This window comes from Typopeltis vanoorti, chromosome 12 (genome assembly GCF_054136105.1).
Source record: "Typopeltis vanoorti isolate ZY-2024b chromosome 12, IOZ_Tvanoo_1.0, whole genome shotgun sequence".
In the NCBI taxonomy this organism is placed as follows: domain Eukaryota; kingdom Metazoa; phylum Arthropoda; class Arachnida; order Uropygi; family Thelyphonidae; genus Typopeltis; species Typopeltis vanoorti.
This window is the reverse complement of record NC_143560.1, coordinates 99,758,381-99,780,408: the sequence shown is the minus strand read 5'-3', so window position 1 is coordinate 99,780,408 and position 22,028 is coordinate 99,758,381. Positions and strand designations below refer to the sequence as shown.

At 35.7% G+C, this 22,028-nt stretch overlaps 1 protein-coding gene across 2 annotated transcripts in view; it reads left to right on the top strand.

Annotated features, from left to right (window-relative positions):
• Nucleotides 1-22,028, top strand: part of LOC150101056 (uncharacterized protein C8orf76-like) — a 145,096-nt gene that overhangs the window by 43,101 nt on the left and 79,967 nt on the right. For both annotated transcript variants that reach the window (XM_090401754.1, XM_090401755.1), the window contains 2 exons: nucleotides 7,709-7,793; nucleotides 18,353-18,782. In XM_090401754.1, the coding sequence (XP_090257880.1) occupies nucleotides 7,709-7,793; nucleotides 18,353-18,782 (515 nt within the window). The remainder of the gene's footprint in view (nucleotides 1-7,708; nucleotides 7,794-18,352; nucleotides 18,783-22,028) is intronic.

The window sequence follows — 22,028 nt, the reverse complement described above, 5'->3', positions numbered from 1 at the left end:
TTCGTTTATGTAGACGGACACCAGTTTTAACTGTTCATCAAATTACTGAGCTGTAATCTTGAGTTTTCTTGCCTCTGTTATCCATTTATTTTTAATATTCTTGCTTTCTAGTTGAATAATAACTGGCTTGTTGTCTGTTTTTCTGTTGGTGGGTACTCTGTGGACTTGCAAGATATCTTCCCTTTTTGCTCCAAGTTGATTCACCAGTTTTTCAGTTATAGTATGCAAGTTTTCATTCTGAGCTTCTGGTAGACCGTTTAATTCGATATTGTTCAACCTGGAGCACTGCTGAATTTCATTAACTTCCCATTTGTTCATTTGAGCTTTTAGTATTTTATTTTCATTTGTTAGTTCTGTGTTTTTAGTGCACAGATCCTTAATTAGTTTTTCATTGCATTTAGCTTTGTGCTTAGATCTTGAATGCATGCAAAACTATACTCCAGTGATGCCTTCAGTTCATTTATTTCAGCTTTAAATAGTACTTCCAATTCACAAGGTTTGTCAAATATAATGGAGGAATGGAGTGTACTGTCATTGGCAAAGCTATGGATAATGTGTAAGTATGTGTAAGTTAAACAGAATTCAGAAAGATGTCTAAAGAGAAGAAATTTAAAACGGAAATGCCCAAACATGCACTTATAGTAACTTGACTTCCATAACAGTTCCCATCAATACAGGACTACCCTAGGGTTCTTTCACTTCTTGTATATAAATGACCTGCTCTCACAGATTTACAATCTGTGAATCTGGGGGGGGGGGGAGTAACTAGATCATTCATCATTGTAAAGTGTCAAGCATCCCTGTGATAATTTCGGACCCAGTAGCGAACTTCTGCACGTGACAAACACCTCACCATAAACAAGATACATCTCTATGAATGTCCTTTGCAAGTCCTTTTGCCCACAAGAAATGCATAATAGTCGCTATTTTAAACTGCTGAAAACAGTTATGAAACGTGCTTATCTACCACATGTCATGTCATCATCCTGAACCGTGCTGTCACCTAGGGATGCATACAGGAAATCATTTACTTCCATTTTATTTGTTCTGTGTTTGTAACTTACGTCCTGTTTGATAGTTGTACACTCCAAAACATAGTCGCTATTTTAAACTGCTGAAAACAGTTATGAAACGTGCTCATCTGCCACATGTAATGTGATCATCCTGAACCGTGCTGTCACCTAGGGATGCATACTGGAAATTATATATATATATATATATATATATATATATGAGATGTCAAATTTTAGTCATCTGATTCTTACAGCATTTTTCTACATGTAAAGTTTTATTTAAAAGCATCCTATTAGTTAGAAGTTTTTCCTCACTGGTTAGTATCTCCCATAATGCAAAGCACATCTCCTTGCAGACATGTATCATGCTATGCATTAAGGGAAGGGCCACTACCCAGACCTTTATTGAGGTCTCGTCAGTCTCCCACTGATGCAGACCCAACAGTGGTGATACTAAGGTGGAAGTAATGGAGAAGTCATATTTACCTATACGAGTTGCCAAAAGGTGTTCACCTTATTATTAAATTACTCTGGAATTAGAGAAAGATGTTAGAAGTTTGGGTCTGGTCTGGTTCTCACTGATGAGACTTCAATAAAGGTCGAAACTGGTCTGGGTAGTGGCCCTTCCCTTAATGCATAGCATTATACATGTTATTATCATGACTCTTATTATTTTTAAATAAAATTTATTCAACTGGTATCCCCCCAATAGAATGGAAAAAAGCAAATGTGATTCCTATCTTTAAAAAAGGTAATAGAGATGACCCTAAAAACTATAGAGGTATCAGTATACTAAATTCCTGTTACAAAATATATAGCAGAATCTTAAATAGCAAACTAATGAAATATTCTGAAAACTTTATTTTAGAAGTACAGAATGGGTTTAGAAAAGGACGATCATGTATAGACCCGGCCTTTTGCCTAAAATTAATAATAAAGAAAAGAAGCGAATACAATTTAGAAACACATATTGCATTTATTGACTTTGAAAAAGCATTTGACAAAGTTAAAAGAAACATATTATTTAATATATTAAAAGAAATAATATCAAATAATATCCTAAAAGCTATCATATACGAGCGAGATAAACCAAGGGGTCCGACAGGGATGTCTCCCCCTCTCAGCAACTCTTTTTAATATCTACTTAAATGAAATAATAATAAAATGGAATAAAAATTTACATCAAGGAATTAAACTTTCTCCTACAGTAAACTTAAACTCCTCTTTGCCGACGACCAAATAATAATTGCAAATTCTGAAGATAACTTACAGAAAGCTATTTTAGATCTAAATGAGATAGCCAAAGATTATGGTATAATAATATCAACAGAAAAATCAAAAACTATGGCCTTTAATGGACAAGATCCAGCAAGAACTAAAATAGTAATAGATAACAAGATCTTAGAACAGGTGAATTCATTTAACTACCTAGGATGTATGATCACATATGAAAATGAAAAAGATATAAATGTAAAAATTGCAAAATATTTAAAAATAACAGGTGTAATTAACTCTATATTTAAACCAAACCTAGTTCAAAAACAAACCAGACTAAAAGTATACAATACATTAGCCCTACCAGTCTTAATGTATAAAAGCGAAATCTGGACAATAAAACAAAAAGACAAACAAAGATTAACAATAGCCGAAATGAAGTTTATGAGAAAAACTGCAAAGTATACCCTATTTGATCACAAAAGAAATGAAGAAATTATAAAAGAATTAAATCAAGAACCAGTAATAGAAAAAATTAAAAAATATAAACATAAATGGATGGAACACGTTCAAAGAATGAAAACGGAAAGATTACCAAAACAAGCCTTGAAGTACAAGCCATTAGGAAAAAGAAAACCATGACGTTCACTTAAACGATTCAACGATGACTTCTAAGGCAAAACAGGCCATACTAGGCCTAAATCCTTGATATGCATGATGATGATGATTATACATGTCTGCAAGGAGATGTGCTTTGCATTATGGGAGATACCAAGATGAGTGATGAGAGCTTAGTCCACCTTTACCATGAGTTGCCTCAGTCCTGAAGATACTTCAGGTGCAAACTTTACACTTGGATAAAGGATTAAACTAAATTTATTATATTAAAGCATCCTATTAGTTTCATTTCTAGTCTTGGGAGGTATCAAATTAAATTTGCTATGTAGTTGAGGTCATATATTTAATTCTAATCTGGTAACTTATGTGTTCTTGAAGTAGGGAAAAACTTGCTCTTTTAAAGATGTGTATGTGTCAGCTGGTGAAGGAAACATTTTCCCATTTAATGTTATGCAAAACATACCTGCTTAGTTTCCCCATTGAGACTGTTTGAAATAATTTATCATGAAAACAAGATCATGTAACAACAATATACCAGGAATGCTTTCGTTAGGATTATTTTATTTTAAACCACCAAACATATATGTTTCATTGTCATTTATTTAGCAGCATCATCAATGTGAATATGTACAATAACAAGTGTAAAATTTTAAATTATACTAAATCACTGGAAGCAGTTTTTGTTTTTAATCAATTTCTATGTAAGATGCATGTGAATATGTAGTTCGTTATTTTATATAGCCCAGAAGTAGTTGTTGACATCAGATACTCTTATAAACCAGTTAAGACACTTCAAAGTTACGAAATTTGAGAAAGTAAACACCCATCTTGAACAGAGAGAAGTTATTGATCTTTCCATTCATTCCTTTGCAGAAACTGCCTGTCTGAAGCAGAGTGGTACTCAGTTTCAAAAATAACCATTGTTATTATGTGGAAAGAAATAGTTGAAGAGTCCTTTTTTAGGACTTCCAGGGTAACAAATGGCAATGCTGTAGCCAATGAAGTTTTAACTGAGGCTCGGCTATTGCCATTACCCAGCCATGACTAGAGCTTTTAGCTCATTAACATCCCGTCCACACAGATAATTTTGCTGGGTAACTTTCCACATAATAACAATGGTTATTATGTGGAAAGAAATAGTTGAAGAGTCCTTTTTAAGACTTCCAGAGTAACAAATGGCAATGCTGTAGCCAATGAAGTTTTAACTGAGGCTCGGCTATTGCCGTTACCCAGCCATGACTAGAGCTTTTAGCTCATTAACATCCCATCCATACAGATAATTTTGCCAGAAAAGGTTGGTCGATTGGTAGAGCCTCTGCTACTAATGGCTCAGTTAAGTAAGTTTGAGCGTGGTTAGTAGTTGGAAGGGAACCAATCGTTCGATGCTGTTACTCCCTCAATGAGTTCTTGGACTCCCTGGAGGTGTCAAATAATAATATTCATTAAACTGTGGCATTGTAAATTTTTATGTTGTTCTATGATTATTATTGTTACTATTTTTACTCTCTCTATTTATTTAAGTCTGTTGTTCTTATATTTCCTTACCTTATCATTCCATTAACTACACCAGTTTAAAGAAAATTTTGTTTACAATGTGTTTATTTCACAAAGCTTCTCTAAAATGTTTCATCCCCCCCCCCTTGTTCCTACCACATGTAAAGCAGACTGTAATTCTGGCTATCGCCGGCTATATGATTGTGGTATATTTAATTTCTCACACTCTTTGGTATGACAAATTTATTTGATTTATGACTGCACCAGTAATACAGAGTAGTGGAGAGTGAGAAATTAAAGAAATGGAATAAAAGTAATATTTAGTCAAATTTCTCTTAATCATAAAGCAAGTCATGGCAATATCTAATTAACACACAGGTCCATAATTTTTTAAGATAGTGCATTGGCAATGATCAGATCAAATTGTTGTTCAAACAAAACATTTTATTCTAACTAAAAAAATGTAAAAAAATGTATTTACACACTAGAAAAATAGTAGGGAATACTTGTTTCTCCCAGCATAGCTAACTCCAGAAAATACATTACACAATTAAAACATATACATTTCTCCCCTCACGCAATTCTAACACACTATTTAGTATTATACAATCTTAAAACAAACTCTTACTTAACAATTACATACAGTTACACATATCTACAATTTGAGAACATCAATATGATGTGGTTACTCCCAGTTTCTACTTTATAACAGCCCTTCACTACGAACAGTTCCATCGGAACATCTTGTGTTTGACCTTGATCTGGACATTTCTTTCTCTTTTTCCTCCTCGGTTAGTGGCTGCCTGTTGTTTACACTAGTAGGTAGTTGAGGAGACAATGATTTCGCCTACAACGTATGTCCATTGGGTCCCGGTCCGTTATCTTGAGATTGCGGGGAATACACCCTGCTATACTGCAAGATACATTGGCAGACGTTCTTGGGGAACTTCAGGGAGAAGGACTATCAACAAAACTCTAATGACAAACCACGAGTGTACCCTCCAAATCAAGTGGTACGAGCTATGAAACTTCCAGCTCAGAACTCCTAATAATCTCCTCTTCTTTTCCAATACAGCTCAAAAGGACAAGCCCTTACTCTTGTCTTTCAGCCCCTTAAATATCCTCCTCGTTCTTTGTTTCGACTGAGAAGTGCCCGTGATCACCCTCCGGCACGATGACGTAACTCAGATTCTCTCTTGTGAAAGTCTTTTATGTGCCTGAATGTTTGCAAGTTGTTGTGAACTTTTTGTTTGATGATGCATTAAGGCATAACTCTCTTTTTTTTTTTTTTTCTTCCATTATAGTTACATAGGTAATATCAAAAATATTCTCCAAGGTAATCAATTTATATTTAAGAAATAACAAGAAAAACACAATACATTGTGTTTTCTTTTTATATTTTGACTTCGACACCCTTGTGAAATTGAGCTCGATAAGTTAACTAAATTAACTTATTGTGTGAGATTTTACAACTATGTAGTTCGTTATTTTATATAGCCCAGAAGTAGTCAGTGACATCAGATACTCTTATAAAGCAGTTCAGGCACTTCAAAGTTATGAAATTAGAGAAAGTAAACACCACAGTAATGCCCATCTTGAACAGAGAGAAGTTATTTGGTCTTTATGTTCTTTCCTTTGTAGAAACTATATCTGTTCTGAAGCAGATTAGTACTTGGTTTCAAAAATAACCTCTTGTCCTGTTTCATTGAGAGGTCTCGCCAAGCTGTTCACTGACAGGGGACTCTGATCAGAAGCTAAGATATCATTTTGCATGGCATTTTGAAGTTACCCATCCATTCTTGCAGTACATCAGACTTCTACTACTCTATAAAATAAAATAAAATTAAATTAAATTAAAAAAAAAAAAAAAAACCCTCCAAGTTATGTGGAGCAGTGAACTGTAATATGTGTTACATCCATCCTTAGTATAAATTGTCCTGAGGCTTATTTTTTTAACCATTTTCTAGTTATTATACATATTAACCTCAATAAATATACTCAGTACATGGAATAGTAGCACAAGCTGTAAATGACAGCTCAACAGCTATTCTGACATCATGAATTGTAATAGTGCAGCATAACTCTAATTAAATCCTAGCTGGGGCTAGTAACATTAGTACTGCAAAAAAAAAAAACGTTAACATTGATGTGGAGTATTAAGTAATACCATTTTCTACGGTCTTCTATTATGTGTAGAGCTGATAGTATGTTGTGCTAATCTATTCCTGCTCATGATAGTTAGTTTTTATGTTTCTTATATTCTCAGTTATGAAGTACCATAAATCTTCCTGATTGGCCAAAATATACCACAGATGCAAGCTGTTTGGTAAAAACACCAAAGAATTCCTGTAAAGATAATTGACTGAGCTTATTCTTCACCAAACTAAGGTCTTGGAGGTTCCCTCTCAAGTTGTCTAGCTATCATTGTTTAGGTTTCCCTTTCTTTTGTCAGGTGGCTTCATCTCTAATTCTCCTTCCCACATAACTTTTGTCTTGCCACGTAACATGACCAAAGCCACCTTAGCCTTGATTCCCTAATCTTGTTCCCTAATCATTGAAGATGCGTGGAATCTTCAATCTTAACCAATCTTGTTATACCACTTGAAAGTCTCAGCATTCTCATTTTAACTATGTTCATTCTCTTCTCCCATGTCTTGGTCATCTGCCAGGTCCCACTACTATAAATCAGTGCTTGTTTTGCTACCATTTTGTAGATCATTCCTTTTTAACTTGTTAGACACTTTTGCATTACAAGATACCTAAAAATCTCCTTCCAGTTTATCTATCCTGATTGGTTTCTACTACTGAGTTCAGGTATCCATCACGTGATACATGATGCTAGATATGTGAACCTAGACACTTGTGGCAAGTCTCTGCTCTGAAATGCTATATTCCCTGCTGCTTCACTTCAAGACAAGTACTGTGTCTTATTTCTGTTGATCCTGAAGTCACTATCTTCCAAAGCTTTTCTCCATTTTTCAAGTCTTCCTTTTGATTCCTGCTCAGACTTTGTGCAAATTACCAGCAAACATCATTGTCTAGGGTGATACATAAGTAATTTATTGAAACAACAAAATTCTTGTCTGTATATTTTCTCATTAAAAAGACAAAATATATATATATCCAACCAACCACACACACACAGAGAGAGAGAGAGAGAGAAACATTATAGTAGTCCCAGTGAAATCAACTATTTACATGGTAGCTTCATCCCTACTGTTTGTAAAGAATTATTAAAATAAAAAAAAAGTCACATTTCAAATTGAACTAGCCGTTTACCAGTATCAGGATTTATTTTTTATATATTCTTTGATGGATACTTTTTATTTTTGTTATTCCTTTTTCAATGTTTTGATTTATCTGTTTAGCATTCAGAATCCTCAAACTCAAGTCAGTACACAGTATCATGGAATCTTTTGGCAACTGTCCATCATCATGCAAAAAGATACCAAGGTAGGTATATACAGTAAGTTTTCATTATATGACTGAATCATAATATTCTTGAAACTTCTGGTACAAAAATCATATGATGATTGTCATGAACTCTAACTATAGCAAATTTGAATGGGCTAGAGAAATAGTTATGATGGATAATTGATTGTAGTTTCCTTTTAAACAGCATTCTATCTAATGGAGCTTCGGATGGAACTTTTTTGGTAGTTTGTTATTGACAGTATTTGCTTCAAAAATAAATATCCATATTCTTTTTCAAAATAAAAGGTGAGATTCATAGTTCTGTTAGCTGTTGCAGCTGTAACAAGGCAGTATTACTTATGATGCTTTTAATCTATGATCATTGCCCTCATGATGCTGCATTCATTTATATGACAGTTTTAGCAACATGATGTTCAGATGAATCAACTGATGAGCAGTTTTTGTGAACTGTTTGTTTTACAACATCATCGTTAGCTGCATCTGTCTGTGTTTTAGCATTACGCTGTGAATTATAAATTGTTTATAACTATTATTTTATTTTATTGTTAATAATGGCATATGAAATTCAAAGTAAGGGTGTTGTTGTTTCCATTGAAAAAAAGATACATAAGCCCATTATTAGATATTATTATACGGACACCTCCACGGAGCCCGAAGACTCGTCACGGAACCCAATCTATCATACCTCGCCTTGAACCCATTAACAGACAAAGCACTCACAACTGACTCTGGCAACCCATTTCACTCATTCAGAACTCTCCAAACAAAAAATCTAGCCCTCACACCCCCCTACTAACCACACCTTTATTCAACTACGAGGGATGACCCTTTGTTCTGGTCCAAGTTCTGAAACATTTCCCCTGTGTCTGTCCTATAAACTCCTTTACACAATTTAATTGTTTCTATCATATCCCTTTTTTTTTCCTATCAGCCAACTTCTGAAATCCACACACCTTCAATCTGTCCTCATAGGCAATGTTCCCTCTAATTTTTTGCTGCGAGTGTGCAGAAATTTGCATGTGTGTAAAATTTGCCTTCTTTTGAAAAGTATGTGCGCACCCATACGAGTCACCATACTGATCATTTAAGCAAAAAAAGTTAAAAGATTTTAATTCACTCTTTACCTTCTGGTGTCAATGGGACGTCATCCAGGTCACCCCAACTTCCCACCGTGTTCCCACACACGGCAGTAGCCTCCCCAGTAAACAGTCGGAAATCACGATTCACAAGCCTTGGGCACGACTCGATCCGGGGAATTCGCGCATGTGAGGCCAACACAATAAAGATTGTACTAGATAGAATTCTAAGTGTGTGTATTATTACCATCGCCAAGTAAGTTGTGTGACATCAATCACAGAGCTAACATAAATATTTTATATGTATTTAATATTGATCTGATTAGAAGTAAGAAATAAAGTAAAAAAAAAAAAAAAGATAACACTAGTGACTGATTGACTTTAATTAAATTTTCTAACTTTGCAAATAACTCTAAACATGCATAATAAAATATTCCCATTACTAATTCTCATCTTGTTTAGTTCTAGCTTCTATCCCTATTTTTTGTTTCTTCTGTCTTTGGCATTCACCCACTCTTTATACACACTATCTAAATTAATAACTTTAATTTAGATAGTGTGTATAATTAGTAACTTTTCACTCTCATTAGCATATCCAAATGACATTCTCCTAAACAGTTTTTAATTTGGTTTTTCATTTGATTCATTAGACTAAAACCTCCCTCACAGTCTGCACTAGATGCAAAGAAGGTTCCTCCAATATCCATCAACTTTGCCAAATCACAAAACTGCTCATTTTGAAGAGCAAATACAACCATTTGTGTAAAATTTGATATCATTTTGCATTTAATTTTTTCTTGCACAGAAAATTTGAAATCATTAAACTGACTAATTATTTCTGTAGTATCATCCAGAAAATCGTGATATTTAAGACAAAGGGCATTAACATGTTCACTACCAAATGAGAAATCACAATGTGAAATAGAGAAGATATCAAACACTGACCATTCTTGTATCTCGTTCTCAGGGAATCTGTTCTCTAAATGTGCACATAAACAATTTATAAAATTTAACAGGGGCCTAGTATCTAGGCCACCTGTTAAATTTTACGAAATGATGACTGTCTAGTGGTGTAAAGTTACTCCTTTGTAAGATTTTGCACAGGGAAGCCATTTCTTCAAAAACATCACTTAAAACATTAACAGCAATTTGAATGTCACGTTAGTTAATTTATTGTGACAATAATTAACCAGGGATCATTTGATTTGTCTTTTTCAAAATATGTGATCAGTCCCTCATAGTTTCTTATTATTGCCTGTAATGCAAAATGTCTGGATAGCCACCACACTTCATTGAGTGGTCTGAAGGCAATAGCTTCATTTTCAGACGCCTCGACAATTTCTTTAAATTCATGTCTTTTCACTGTGTAAGAAAAGAGTGTGTACACTGTTCTCATTAATGTATCAATATCTCTGATTAGTTTAATTTCCTTCCACGTATCACAGATCCCCAGATCCTCACGGTGAGCTACACAGTGTTGCTGGACAAGATGTGGAACTTCTAATTTAAGTTTTGCAGCAACACCATTAACTTTGCCCAGCATCACTCTGGCTCCATCAGAGGTAAACATCACAATTTTTTGGAGATCAAGTTTCTTTTCTTGATAAAACTGTTTAATAGCTAACACAATGGAGGAGGCATCACATGCCTTCAACTGAATTATTCCGCCAATATATGTTTTATATTCATTACAATCTTTAGGTCTAAACTTAAAATAGAGAACGAGACATTTGTTAACAGTTATATCAGTGCTTTCATCAATGGTTAAGGTGTGAAAATTTGCAGATGCAATTTGCTCAAACATGTTATTAACAATTAAATTGATTGTTTCCAGAAATTCAAACGCATAATTTTTGCTTCGCCAGCTGTCTGGGAGTTGAACATACTTTTCCATATGTTCATTAATATGTTGAACTGAAAGTAAAGAGTTATTCATATTAACAACTAATAAGACACTGTCAATAAGAACTTTAATCTGCTCTGGGTTTGATCATTTTCTCTCTCGGTCATCTGAACTTTCACATAGCATACGCAGTACTCCTGTAGCTGGCAATGAACAATTTTGTTGTCTAAGTTTGTGTACACCATCCAGGTGTATTTTACTTGTCAAATGGCATTTCGAAAAGTCCAACTTCCAAGTGACATCAAACTTCTTCCCGTTAGCAAAATCCCCAGCAACCTTTGCATCACGACAATAAATGTAGCTGGCAATGAACAATTTTGTTGCCAAGTTTGTGTATACCATCCAGATGTATTTTACTTGTCAAATGGCATTTCAAAAAAGTCAAACTTCCAAGTGACATCAAACTTCTTCCCATTAGCAAAATCCCCAGCAACCTTTGCATCACGACAATAAATGTAGCTGGCAATGAACAATTTTGTTGCCAAGTTTGTGTATACCATCCAGATGTATTTTACTTGTCAAATGGCATTTCAAAAAGTCCAACTTCCAAGTGACATCAAACTTCTTCCCATTAGCAAAATCCCCAGCAACCTTTGCATCACGACAATAAATACAAACAACACCCATTGTAGCATCATACATAAATATTTCATGCAGCTGAATGTTTATCAACTCATGAGCTTTTGGCATAGCAGTTTTCACTATTTCATCCATCCATTAACTTTTAAAGCAGCTAGCAGTTCGTTTTCGCTTTACACCTTTTGCTTCCTTTGAATTTGACATGGTGCATCAGTTTTTTGCAATTTTGTTATTTGAAGAATGTTTTTATAAATTTACAAATGTACACTATTCACTGAATAACTTGTCAAGGCAAAAGCTGAACCAACACTAAACATTGCCGAGGGCAACACAAGAGCTAAAAGATATTATTATTATTATTATTACCACGGGCTACTCCAGGAGTCCTTAGACTCATCGAGGGAGGCCCTAAACATCATGTTCACACAGCTGTTCAACATTCTCACAGTATCTATCATACCTTGCCTTGAACTCGCTCACTGTCATAGCACCCACAACAGACTCTGGCAGCTTATTCCACTCATTTACCACTCTAAAAGTAAAGAACCCAGCTCTAACACCCCTGCTAACCACGCTCTTGCCCAGCTTCCATGGGTGTCCCCTAGTCCTCCCACCACCAGTCCTGATCTCAAAAATATCCTCTGAATTAATCCTATAGAATCCTTTTAGCAATTTGAATGCCTCAATCATATCTCCCCTTTTCTGCCTATCAACTAGTTTCTGCAACCCACAGATCTTCAACCTGTTCTCATATGGTTCATTCCATAGACCTGCTATCATCTTAGTCACTCGCCTCTGGATCCTCTCAACCTCCTCCCCATCAAGAAGGAACCGAGGTGACCAAATCTGGGCATAGTAGTCGAGATGAGGTCTTATCAGGGCTCGGTACAGAGGTACAATAACTTGTTTTTCTCTGCTCGTCAAGGTATTTTTCAACAACCAAGTGAGTTGATGAGCTGATTTAGCTACTTTCGCAATGTGCCCCCTAAACTTCATCTCCCTATCCACCAACACTCCCAAGTCCCTGGCCTCATCAATCTCTTGGAGTACAGTTCCACCAATGTGGTATACTGCTGCTAATCTTTTCACTCCAAAATGCATAACCTTACATTTTGTCACATTAAATTGACATCCATTCTCTTTAGTCCAGAACTCCAATCTATCTAAATCATCTTGCAAGACTTTGACATCTTCTGCATTCACTATCGCCCTACCCAACTTTGCATCATCAGCGAACAAATGAACTGTCCCACTTAGACCCTTCCCTATATCGTTAATGAACAGATTAAACAGCAGTGGTCCAAGAACAGAACCCTGTGGCACACCACTAGTCACAGGCCGTTTTTTGGACTCTACTCCTGAATAAACTACTCTTTGATATCTCTCCATCAACCACCCAGCTATCCATCTCACCAACCCTATATCCATTCCCATATGTTGTAGTTTACGGATTAGAATTCCATGTGGTATCCTGTCAAAAGCCTTTGCCAGGTCCAGCAGTATCACTGTAAACCCATTTCCCTTATCCAGTTCAGCCGTCACCTTGTTATAAAACTTGAGCAAGTTACTGAGGCATGATCTACCCTTCACAAAGCCATGCTGTCCTCTGTACAGTATCTCATTTTCATCAATCCATTCCTATATTTTTCCCTTGACTACTTTCTCCAAGACCTTGACAACGACTCCTGATATGCTGATCGGTCAGTAATTTGCAACCATAGTCTTGGATCCTCCTTTATGCAGTGAAACTATTTTCCCCTCTTTCCACGCCTTCGGGACTAAGCCAGACCTGAGACTCAGATTAAACAACATGGTCAAGGGCACTGATAATTCATTAGCCGCTTCATGCAAGACCCGTGCCGGTATACCATACAATCCCACAGATGTATTCACATTAAGTTCTGTAATAGACTATTCACCTCCACTTCATTCATCGCAATTCCCATATAAACTAATGGTTCCTTCATTTTTTCAACGTCACCACCTGGATGATATACTTTTGCAAAGTGCTCGCTCAGTAACTCCACTATATCGACTGGTTCAGTGAACTCTTTACCATCGTCATTCCTTAAAATCATTTTGCCATGTACAGTTTTTTTCTTGCTTGCAGCATATTGAAAGAACTGTTTGGGATTCTGTTTTGCTTGCATAGCTAGTTTCCTTTCATAATCGGCTTTTGATTTTTTTACCACACTCGTTACCCTTCTGGCCTGTACTTTATACCGTTCGTGTGCCTGCAGGTCACCCCTTTCTTTAAATTCCCTCCATAGTTGTTTCTTTTTTTGCAGCTCAAGCTTAATGGTGTTATTCATCCATTTAACCCCTCCTTGTTTCACTATTCGGACCTTAGGTATACAATCAGCCATAACCTCCTGTAAATGCTCTTTGATCACTTCCCATGCTCTATCGACATCCAGCCCTTGCAGTTGTACGTGCCATGGCACTGATCCAAGCAATCTCCTAAGCTTGTCATACTTGCCAGCACGGTAATTCCACATATACCCTGTCTTAATCACAAATTTCACACCTTTAGCCACCTCCCAGGTCAAGACCTTATGATCACTCTCACCAATAGGTGGCAACATGGTCATATTCATTACAGTCAAATTCTCAGATACTATTACCAGGTCAAGCACTCTCACACCCCTAGTATTTTCAATTACATGCTGTTTCAGATAGTTATCCCTTAATAATTGAATAAAATCCATTTCCTTCCTCACATGTGTCCTCTCCTCCTTCCAATCAATGTTACCATAGTTGAAATCCCCCATAATAATTATCCTCCTTCCACTCATTTCATCAATTTGTTTATGCATACCATCTCCACCATCTATTCCATCACCTGGTTTATAGCAGCACCCAACTGTATATTTTATTCTGCCAGTATCAATTTCACACCAAATAGCCTCAAATGAGCTCCTTTCACTATCCTGCAATACTTCATTTTTTCCTTGGCTGCAGTTCATCAGCTATCATCAATAACACCCCTCCCCCAATTTTATTCTCTCTGTCCCTCCTAAACATACTATAACCTACACATTCTATCCCACTAACTATATCATCTTCCGTCAGCCATGTTTCACTAATGCCAATAACCTGTGGCCAGGAAGAGCCAATCAAGGCCAAAAATTCTTCCTTCTTGTTCCTAATACTCCTGGCATTAGTATACATGAATTGCAGTGTTCCCTTTGTCCCACCCCTATCTTGATGCGTTATTCTAAATATCCCATTCCCATTTTTTGTCCTTATTGCTGGCTCAGGTACATTATATACATTTTTACACTCAACTGTCTCACTGATGTCTGGATATCCATTTCCCTCCCTCCTTGGTAGTTCTAGTTTCCCTGGTTCTGCACATCCATTTTCACTTCATTCAGCAACACTTTTTCCAGTCTCCGCACACCAAGTCCATTCAAATGCAGGCCATCCATCTTGTATAAGTCCTTTCGCCCATCAAACTCATTCCACACGTCCACAAATTCCACACCACACCGTCTGCATAACCTGCGCATAATATCATTTGCGATTATGGCCCTCCTTCTAAACTCCTCTCTGTCATACCACGGTAACAGACTCACCATTCTAACTCTGTCACTCTTTTCTTTCGCTACCTTTAACAATACTTTCAAGTCCTCTCTCATAAAAAATTTATCACCTTTCAATTCATTCGTACCAGCCACAATTGTTATTTCTTTCACCCTCTGTTTTTGCACTCTAATGCTCTCACTTACATCCTTAAATTTCGCACCCGGTAAGTACGATTTAGTTACACTCCCATCTATTACTCCTCTTAATAACGAGTCACCATACAACACTCTCTCCTTCATTTCGGAAACTCGCCCACGCTGTTTATTAACGTTAGCCGAATCACTCTGGAAAGAGTTTTGCAGGTGCTCTAATTGCCGCTGCGCATCTTGTATCACTGCGCGCAGCCTAGCGATCTCACTTCCTACAAATAATTCCTCATTTTTTTTATCATTCAAACCATTTCCTCTTTCTGTATAATTGCTCTCACTCTTTCTTAGATCACTGCTCACATTGCCATCTTGTACACTGCAATTCCCTATCGAGCCACTATTTTCACTCGCGTTCTGGCTTTCTTCAACCATAACTGTCTCACAACCTGACACATACTTCGACTCCTCACTTTGCATACACTTTCTACACATTCTCCCACCACTATCACTTTCAGTCCATACTCCAGCCTCATTCGGGAATGCATACATTCCACACACATCACATTGGACAAATTCTCTCGCATTGTTTCACTATTCGGACCTTAGGTATACAATCAGCCATAACCTCCTGTAAATGCTCTTTGATTACTTCCCATGCTCTATCGACGTCCAGCCCTTGCAGTTGTACATGCCATGGCACTGATCCAAGCAATCTCCTAAGCTTGTCATACTTGCCAGCATGGTAATTCCACATATACCTAGAGGCTAGATTTAATTAACTTGGTTGTATCTCAATGCGTGTACACGAATGTTATTATTTAGCCTACTATTTTAAAATTCCTTTTTAAAATTAGAGAATTTTGAAACGCTACAATATTTTTAATTGTACTCTAATTTAAGTTTTTAAAAGTATTTAATTATTTTTATTAAAATTATGAAACCATTGTTTTAATTCGTCATGATCTTGAACTAATTTGATCAGCCAATCACATTTGGGAATTTTCCATGAGTCAGGCCTGAGATGTAAACAAACCGTGCGTCATTCTATATGCTACTTAAAAATTACACATTTAAGCCATTTTCACTTTGGCATCAAATCGCTAGCCTCAAATAGGGTTACTGTTAATAATTTATAAGTTTTGTGCAATTTCGATAATGTAATAAAAAATGCGAGGTTATAGGCTTGAGCGTTGCCGAGTTACCATATTTTTTAAAGAATTTATAGGTTAATGTTTAGGGTGGAACTTCTTTAATTAATAAATTTTAATTTCATCTTGAAAATCTAGTGTGTGCATATATTTTGCTTTGTGCGCTAGTTGTAAAATGTGTGCATGCGCACAGCTTAGAGGGAACATTGCTCATAGGGAACATTCTACAGGCCATTCATCATCTTGGTCACTCACCTCTGAATCCTCTCCACCACTTCCTCATCCCCAAGAAACCCAGGAGACTAGACCTGAGCACAATAATTAATCCTTATTTCTAAATAACTTCCTTATCTCTACTTGTTAATGCGTTCTTCAATAGCCAAGTAATCTTATGGGTGACTTTAGCAATATGTCCTATAAACTTTAACTCTCTGTCTACCACCATCTCTCAATCTCTAGCTTCATCTATTTCCTGGAGTATAGTGCCATCAATGTGATACATGGCTTGTAATTTGTTTCTCTCAAAATGCATAACTTTACATTTCTCGACATTAAACTGACACTCATTAACTCTTGCCCATACTGACAGCCTATTTAAATTGTACTGCAAGCTCTCCACATTATCTTGATTAACTATTATTCTACCTAATTTCATTTCCTTTCAGGTTATCTTCTATTATTTATGTAAAAATTAAACAGCAGTGGTACCAGCACTGAAGCTTTCATTCTGCTCGAATTCCACTGGAAAAGGGTTTTTACTATTGTTGATAACCTAATGCATATAAGTCCATCTTACCCCAAAATATCTGCCAATCCCTTTGTTTTCTCTTCTTAAGAAGCTCTTCTAAATATACTGCAAATGTCATTTCTCTTGGAAACTGAGACTGCACTGATGTGGTGAAAGCCAGACTTTCTCAGTATCATATCTCCTTAGATATTACAAGGAGGCAAATGGAATAACTTAAATGACTATTAAGTATAAAATAACACATATGCCACATTAAATAACTTTTTTATTATGGAAATATTTTGTCTTATGTATCATAAGATCATCAGTACAATTATCAAACAACAATAGGAACTGTGGCTTACGTTTTATTCTATAGTTGTGGATGCTCCACAGGTTTCACTATATAAGAAACTCCATGACTTTTCTTTTTCTCCTTTTCATAGTCTGGATACTATTTCCATTCTTCTGAACCAAACATCTGTTCAAAAGATAATAGAAATAATTCTTACTGGCTTTTAATCTCCGATTTTTATTATCAAAGTCATGGTTCTCAAAAAAAAAAAAAAAAGCATATTACAAGTTGCTTGAGCCCAAAATCCAGCAGTACACTCACCAAATCTAAATCTGATTTTGAAAGGGATGAATGATGCAAACTTCCTCCAGTTCAAATAGCACGTCAGCCTTATGGTCCCTTGCCAAGCATTACCCATAGACAAAGCTAATTTATAGGCATCGCTCTGCTTCTCCAGTTCTTGAATTGATGACCAAGGCAAAGATCCCCCCCCCCCATGCTATCTCTAATTTTCCTCCAGAAAATAATGAGAATTCTGAATAACTCGAGTTCATATGGTCATGGTGATAACTCTATGATGCTAAAAATTTGGGCTTCATATATTAATACCTATCGTATATCACCTCTTCAAGCTTTGACAGTCAAGTGGCACATGCCTTAAACCATGGAACCTACATTTAAGCCCATTAAAAAAAAAAAAAAAAAGTCAAGCCAGCTTTCAGAAACATGGAGATCATCAACAGCCAAATTCTTCACCACCTGGAAGCATAGTAAAATTTGGAGAAAGTCATTTGGTTGCTGTATCTTGAGCATTTGAGTCTGATGCAGAACCTACCAGCTTCCTCTCTAGGTGCTTTCATGTTATGTGGATGGTGTCCTCTCTTCTGATTTCCTAACCAATGCAGACTGCATAAATATATACAGTAGTCCTCCTGTGGATAAGGGAGGGAGGGGGGGACCTACTGTATATAATTTATACTTTTTACCATAATTCATACACTGTGGGCAAGTAAAATATTTTTGTGACCAGTGGAGCATTGTGTGTGTGTGTGTGTGTGTTTACAAGAGTAATATCATGTATATCTTAATGTGTATATCAATTCTTAAATAAGTTAGCAGATATTTTACTGTCACAATGAAATTATATATTATGCATATTTCTTTATTTGTAGATGAACTACTATGTCTTCAGAATTGCATTCAACTTCATCCATGGAATGCTGATTTCTGGTTCCGTCTAGCTATGTGTTATGCTTTTCTGTTTGGAATTAAACTAGAAGATAATTCATCTTTGCAAAATACTGTTAATGAATCTGGAGCCTCTATATCCACACAGCTTGAGAAGGTAACAGAATCTCATAGTAACTGTAATAGTCCTCTACAAAGTGAGTGTGAAAAATTAAACTTGGCTTACTACAGTGATGACTGTAGAAAATCTTCACTTGTTAGAAGTTCAGAAGGTGCACCGAGTTTGGATCAGTTGTTACAGAAGATCGAGAAATTTGATATTAATGATGTTTTAAGTGAAGAAAAGGACTCTGATGCTAAATGTTGCTCTGAAGTGACAAGGAAAATAGTTACTGCTTGTTTAGTTAGAACAAGGTATGGTTTCCCCAAAGTTCATTGTAGTTTGATAACTTTAATTAATCAAATGAAAACTGTAGTATTTCAGATGGAAATTAAAACTCCTAAATATTAACATATAGTAATGTTCTTTCAAAAGAACAAGGCACAATATACTAAAAATGGTATTTGATAAAACATAATGTTACATTTAAATAGACTGGTTTTGATTCTGATTTCTTTAGATCCAGCTCCTTGATTTAGACATTATTTATTGTTGCATGATTAATCATCATTCTTCAGTAATGATGTTTGTGGTTATGTTTCATTTGCAAAATGTTAATATGTAATCAGGAATTTATTCTTGTATATATCCATTAAAGGGAAAAATTTTCGCTAAATTACTAATGCCAGCAAAAAATCAAAAGATTTTCCAAATCAAGAAAAGGATATCATTTTAGCATGACCCACTTAATTTCATAACTTTACATTTGTAGAAAATTGAGTTACATTTTGTAATTCATACTAAATTTCTGTTACATTATGAATCATGTAAGCAGGAGTCACATAAAAAAAAAAATAATAATAAACTGCAATTACATCTAATATTTTATACTTGAAAATTTGTGCAACTGATTGTGCTTGTGTCTCTTTGTAAGGTAATAATACTAATCAAGTTTTTGGTTTTTTGTTTAATATGTCTGTCTTAGCTTATTACTGTTTAAAACAAAACAAAAAAAAATTAAAGTTCTGAAATAATTAAAAAAAAAAAAAAAAGCCGCTCAATTCTTGCTGTAGCAAACACCATTATAACAAACTATCAAAAAGTCCCAGCTTGTACTTATAAGCATGCTGCTCTATTCTAAAGGAAATTCACCGTAGCAGACTATATGCTATAGTATACTATTTCTGTGCTCAGTATAAGTTCTCAATAGTAGTCAAGCACAACAAATATATTTAATATTAAATAATTTTTCTCTTGTTGCTGTCATATTTTTAATTAAATTACTTAGCAAAATTCATGATTGTATATCCTGTATTTCTATTTTCTCTAGGATAATATACTTATATATTTATGTCATTACTATTATTTTAATTTATAAAATTGTATTTTTGTTATGAAAGGCTTAGTAAGCTGCATAATAAAATGCAGTAAATATATATATGTATACACACACACATATATATATGCTATGCTTTCTGCAGGCACTAATTCTATAATGTAGTGTAGGATCTCTTCTGCAAACACTCACCCCTCCTTAGTACTACTTTTTTTTTTTTAAGTACTAATGCTAGTACAGGATGATTTGACAGTCTCTGTGCCTTCACTTGCTAGTGGTGAGAAACCTTTATCCTACACAGGATTTTCCATCAGACCAACAGGTCCCTTTCTTTCTTCTTATGATTATATCTCCATGGAGTGACTCATCATGGGAGACCCAAGCTATTATACACACAAAATCTATTATACTTCACCTTAAATTCATTCGCTGTCAGTTAACTTGCAACTAATTCTCGCAATCCATTCCACACACAAAAATCTAGTCTGCAGATCTAGCAGAAATCTAGCCACATTGTTACACAACGTCCATGGATGACCCCTAGTTTTCTATTTGTGTGTGTGTGTGTGTATATACAGGGTGTTCGGGATAAATTTGACATATTTATAATTAATTATATTTTTCCGTAAGTTACATGTATTAACACACACTTCTCTTCATTTAAAAGTTTGGACCCTTCTTCATTCATATACAAGATGTCAGAAAGGATGGATAGCTGGAACCCACCTGAATCATGGAAGAGAATAACTTGTACCATGATGATTCGTGCCCGCCATCAAAATAAGGATATTACGACTGCTGCCCAATGCTCCCTGAATACAGTAAAAACAATCAGGCATGAACTAGAGACTTGCAATGGTGACTACGAGGATGTAGCAAGAAGAAAGATCCCTAGCAGACGATCTGATTGCGTTCGTACAGCAGAATTCCTCGCAAATCTGCAGGAACAGGTGTTGAAGAACCCTGGCATTGGAATTCGGGCTTTGTTCGTGGAGTTGCTAACTGTAGTCAAGCCCTGGATAACAAGGGTAGCCAATGGTAGGCCGTATGTATGGCAGCAGGATTCGGCCCCTTGCCACACCTCTGGGAAAAGTCAAAAATGGTTGTCTGAAAATTTCTACGACTTCACCAGTCCAAATGTTTGGCCTCCAAACTCCCCAGACCTTAACCCCATGGATTATTTTGTATGGGGCGCAGTGGAAAAAGACACCAATCGCACTTCCAGTAATGCAAAAGCCCAGTTAATGGATAAAATTAAAACAGTTTTTGCGGCCCTTCCCAGGGAGACTGTAGCATCAGCTTGTTCGAGGTTCCGAAGCAGAATTGAAGCTGTGATCGATGCTAATGGTGGTTATTTTGAGTAAATCTTGTTGATAGTATTGTAATTAACTCTGCCTGTAATGTTTTTTTGTCAATTCATTAAATTTAATAGATACAAAGAAGATTTTCTTTTTCCTTACGAAACTGTCAAATTTATCCCGAACACCCTGTATATATATATATATATATATATATATATTGAAAAATTTCCTTTGTATCAATTTTATCAAACCCCTTTAATATCTTATAAGATTTTGTCATATCCCCTCTTTTCCATCTATCAACTAAAATTTGTAACCCACACAAGTTCAGCCCATCATCTCTGAATCTTCTCTACCACCTCCTGGTCCTTAAAACTCAAATCTGTGTACAGTGGTCAAGATATGGCCAAATCATAGCCTTATAAAGAGGGATCATAACTTTCCTATCTGTACTTGTTAGTTTGTTTTTCAATGTTCAAGTAATCCTTTGAGCTATTTTACCAACTTTTGCAATACCCTCTGAACTTCAAGTCTGTCCACCATTATCCCCAAGTCTGTAGCCTCATCAGTTTCCTGCAATCAGTTATCATCAATATGATACACCATATATATCACCATATACAACCTGAAGTGCAAAACCTTACATTTTGCAACATTAAATTGACAATCATTATTCTTTTCCCACAATGGGAATTTATTTAAATCACCCTGCAGGACATCTACATCATCTTCATGAATGATTGCTCTTCCCAGTTTTGCATCGTCAGCAAACAACTGAATATCCTCCCTTAAATTTTTACCTGTATCATTGATATACAAATTAAAGAGTATATACACTGCTTAATTGTAGTCTGTCATGTATATATATATATAAGTTGTTTCAGCCATCAGATTCACTCCACACATCAATAAACTGCACACCA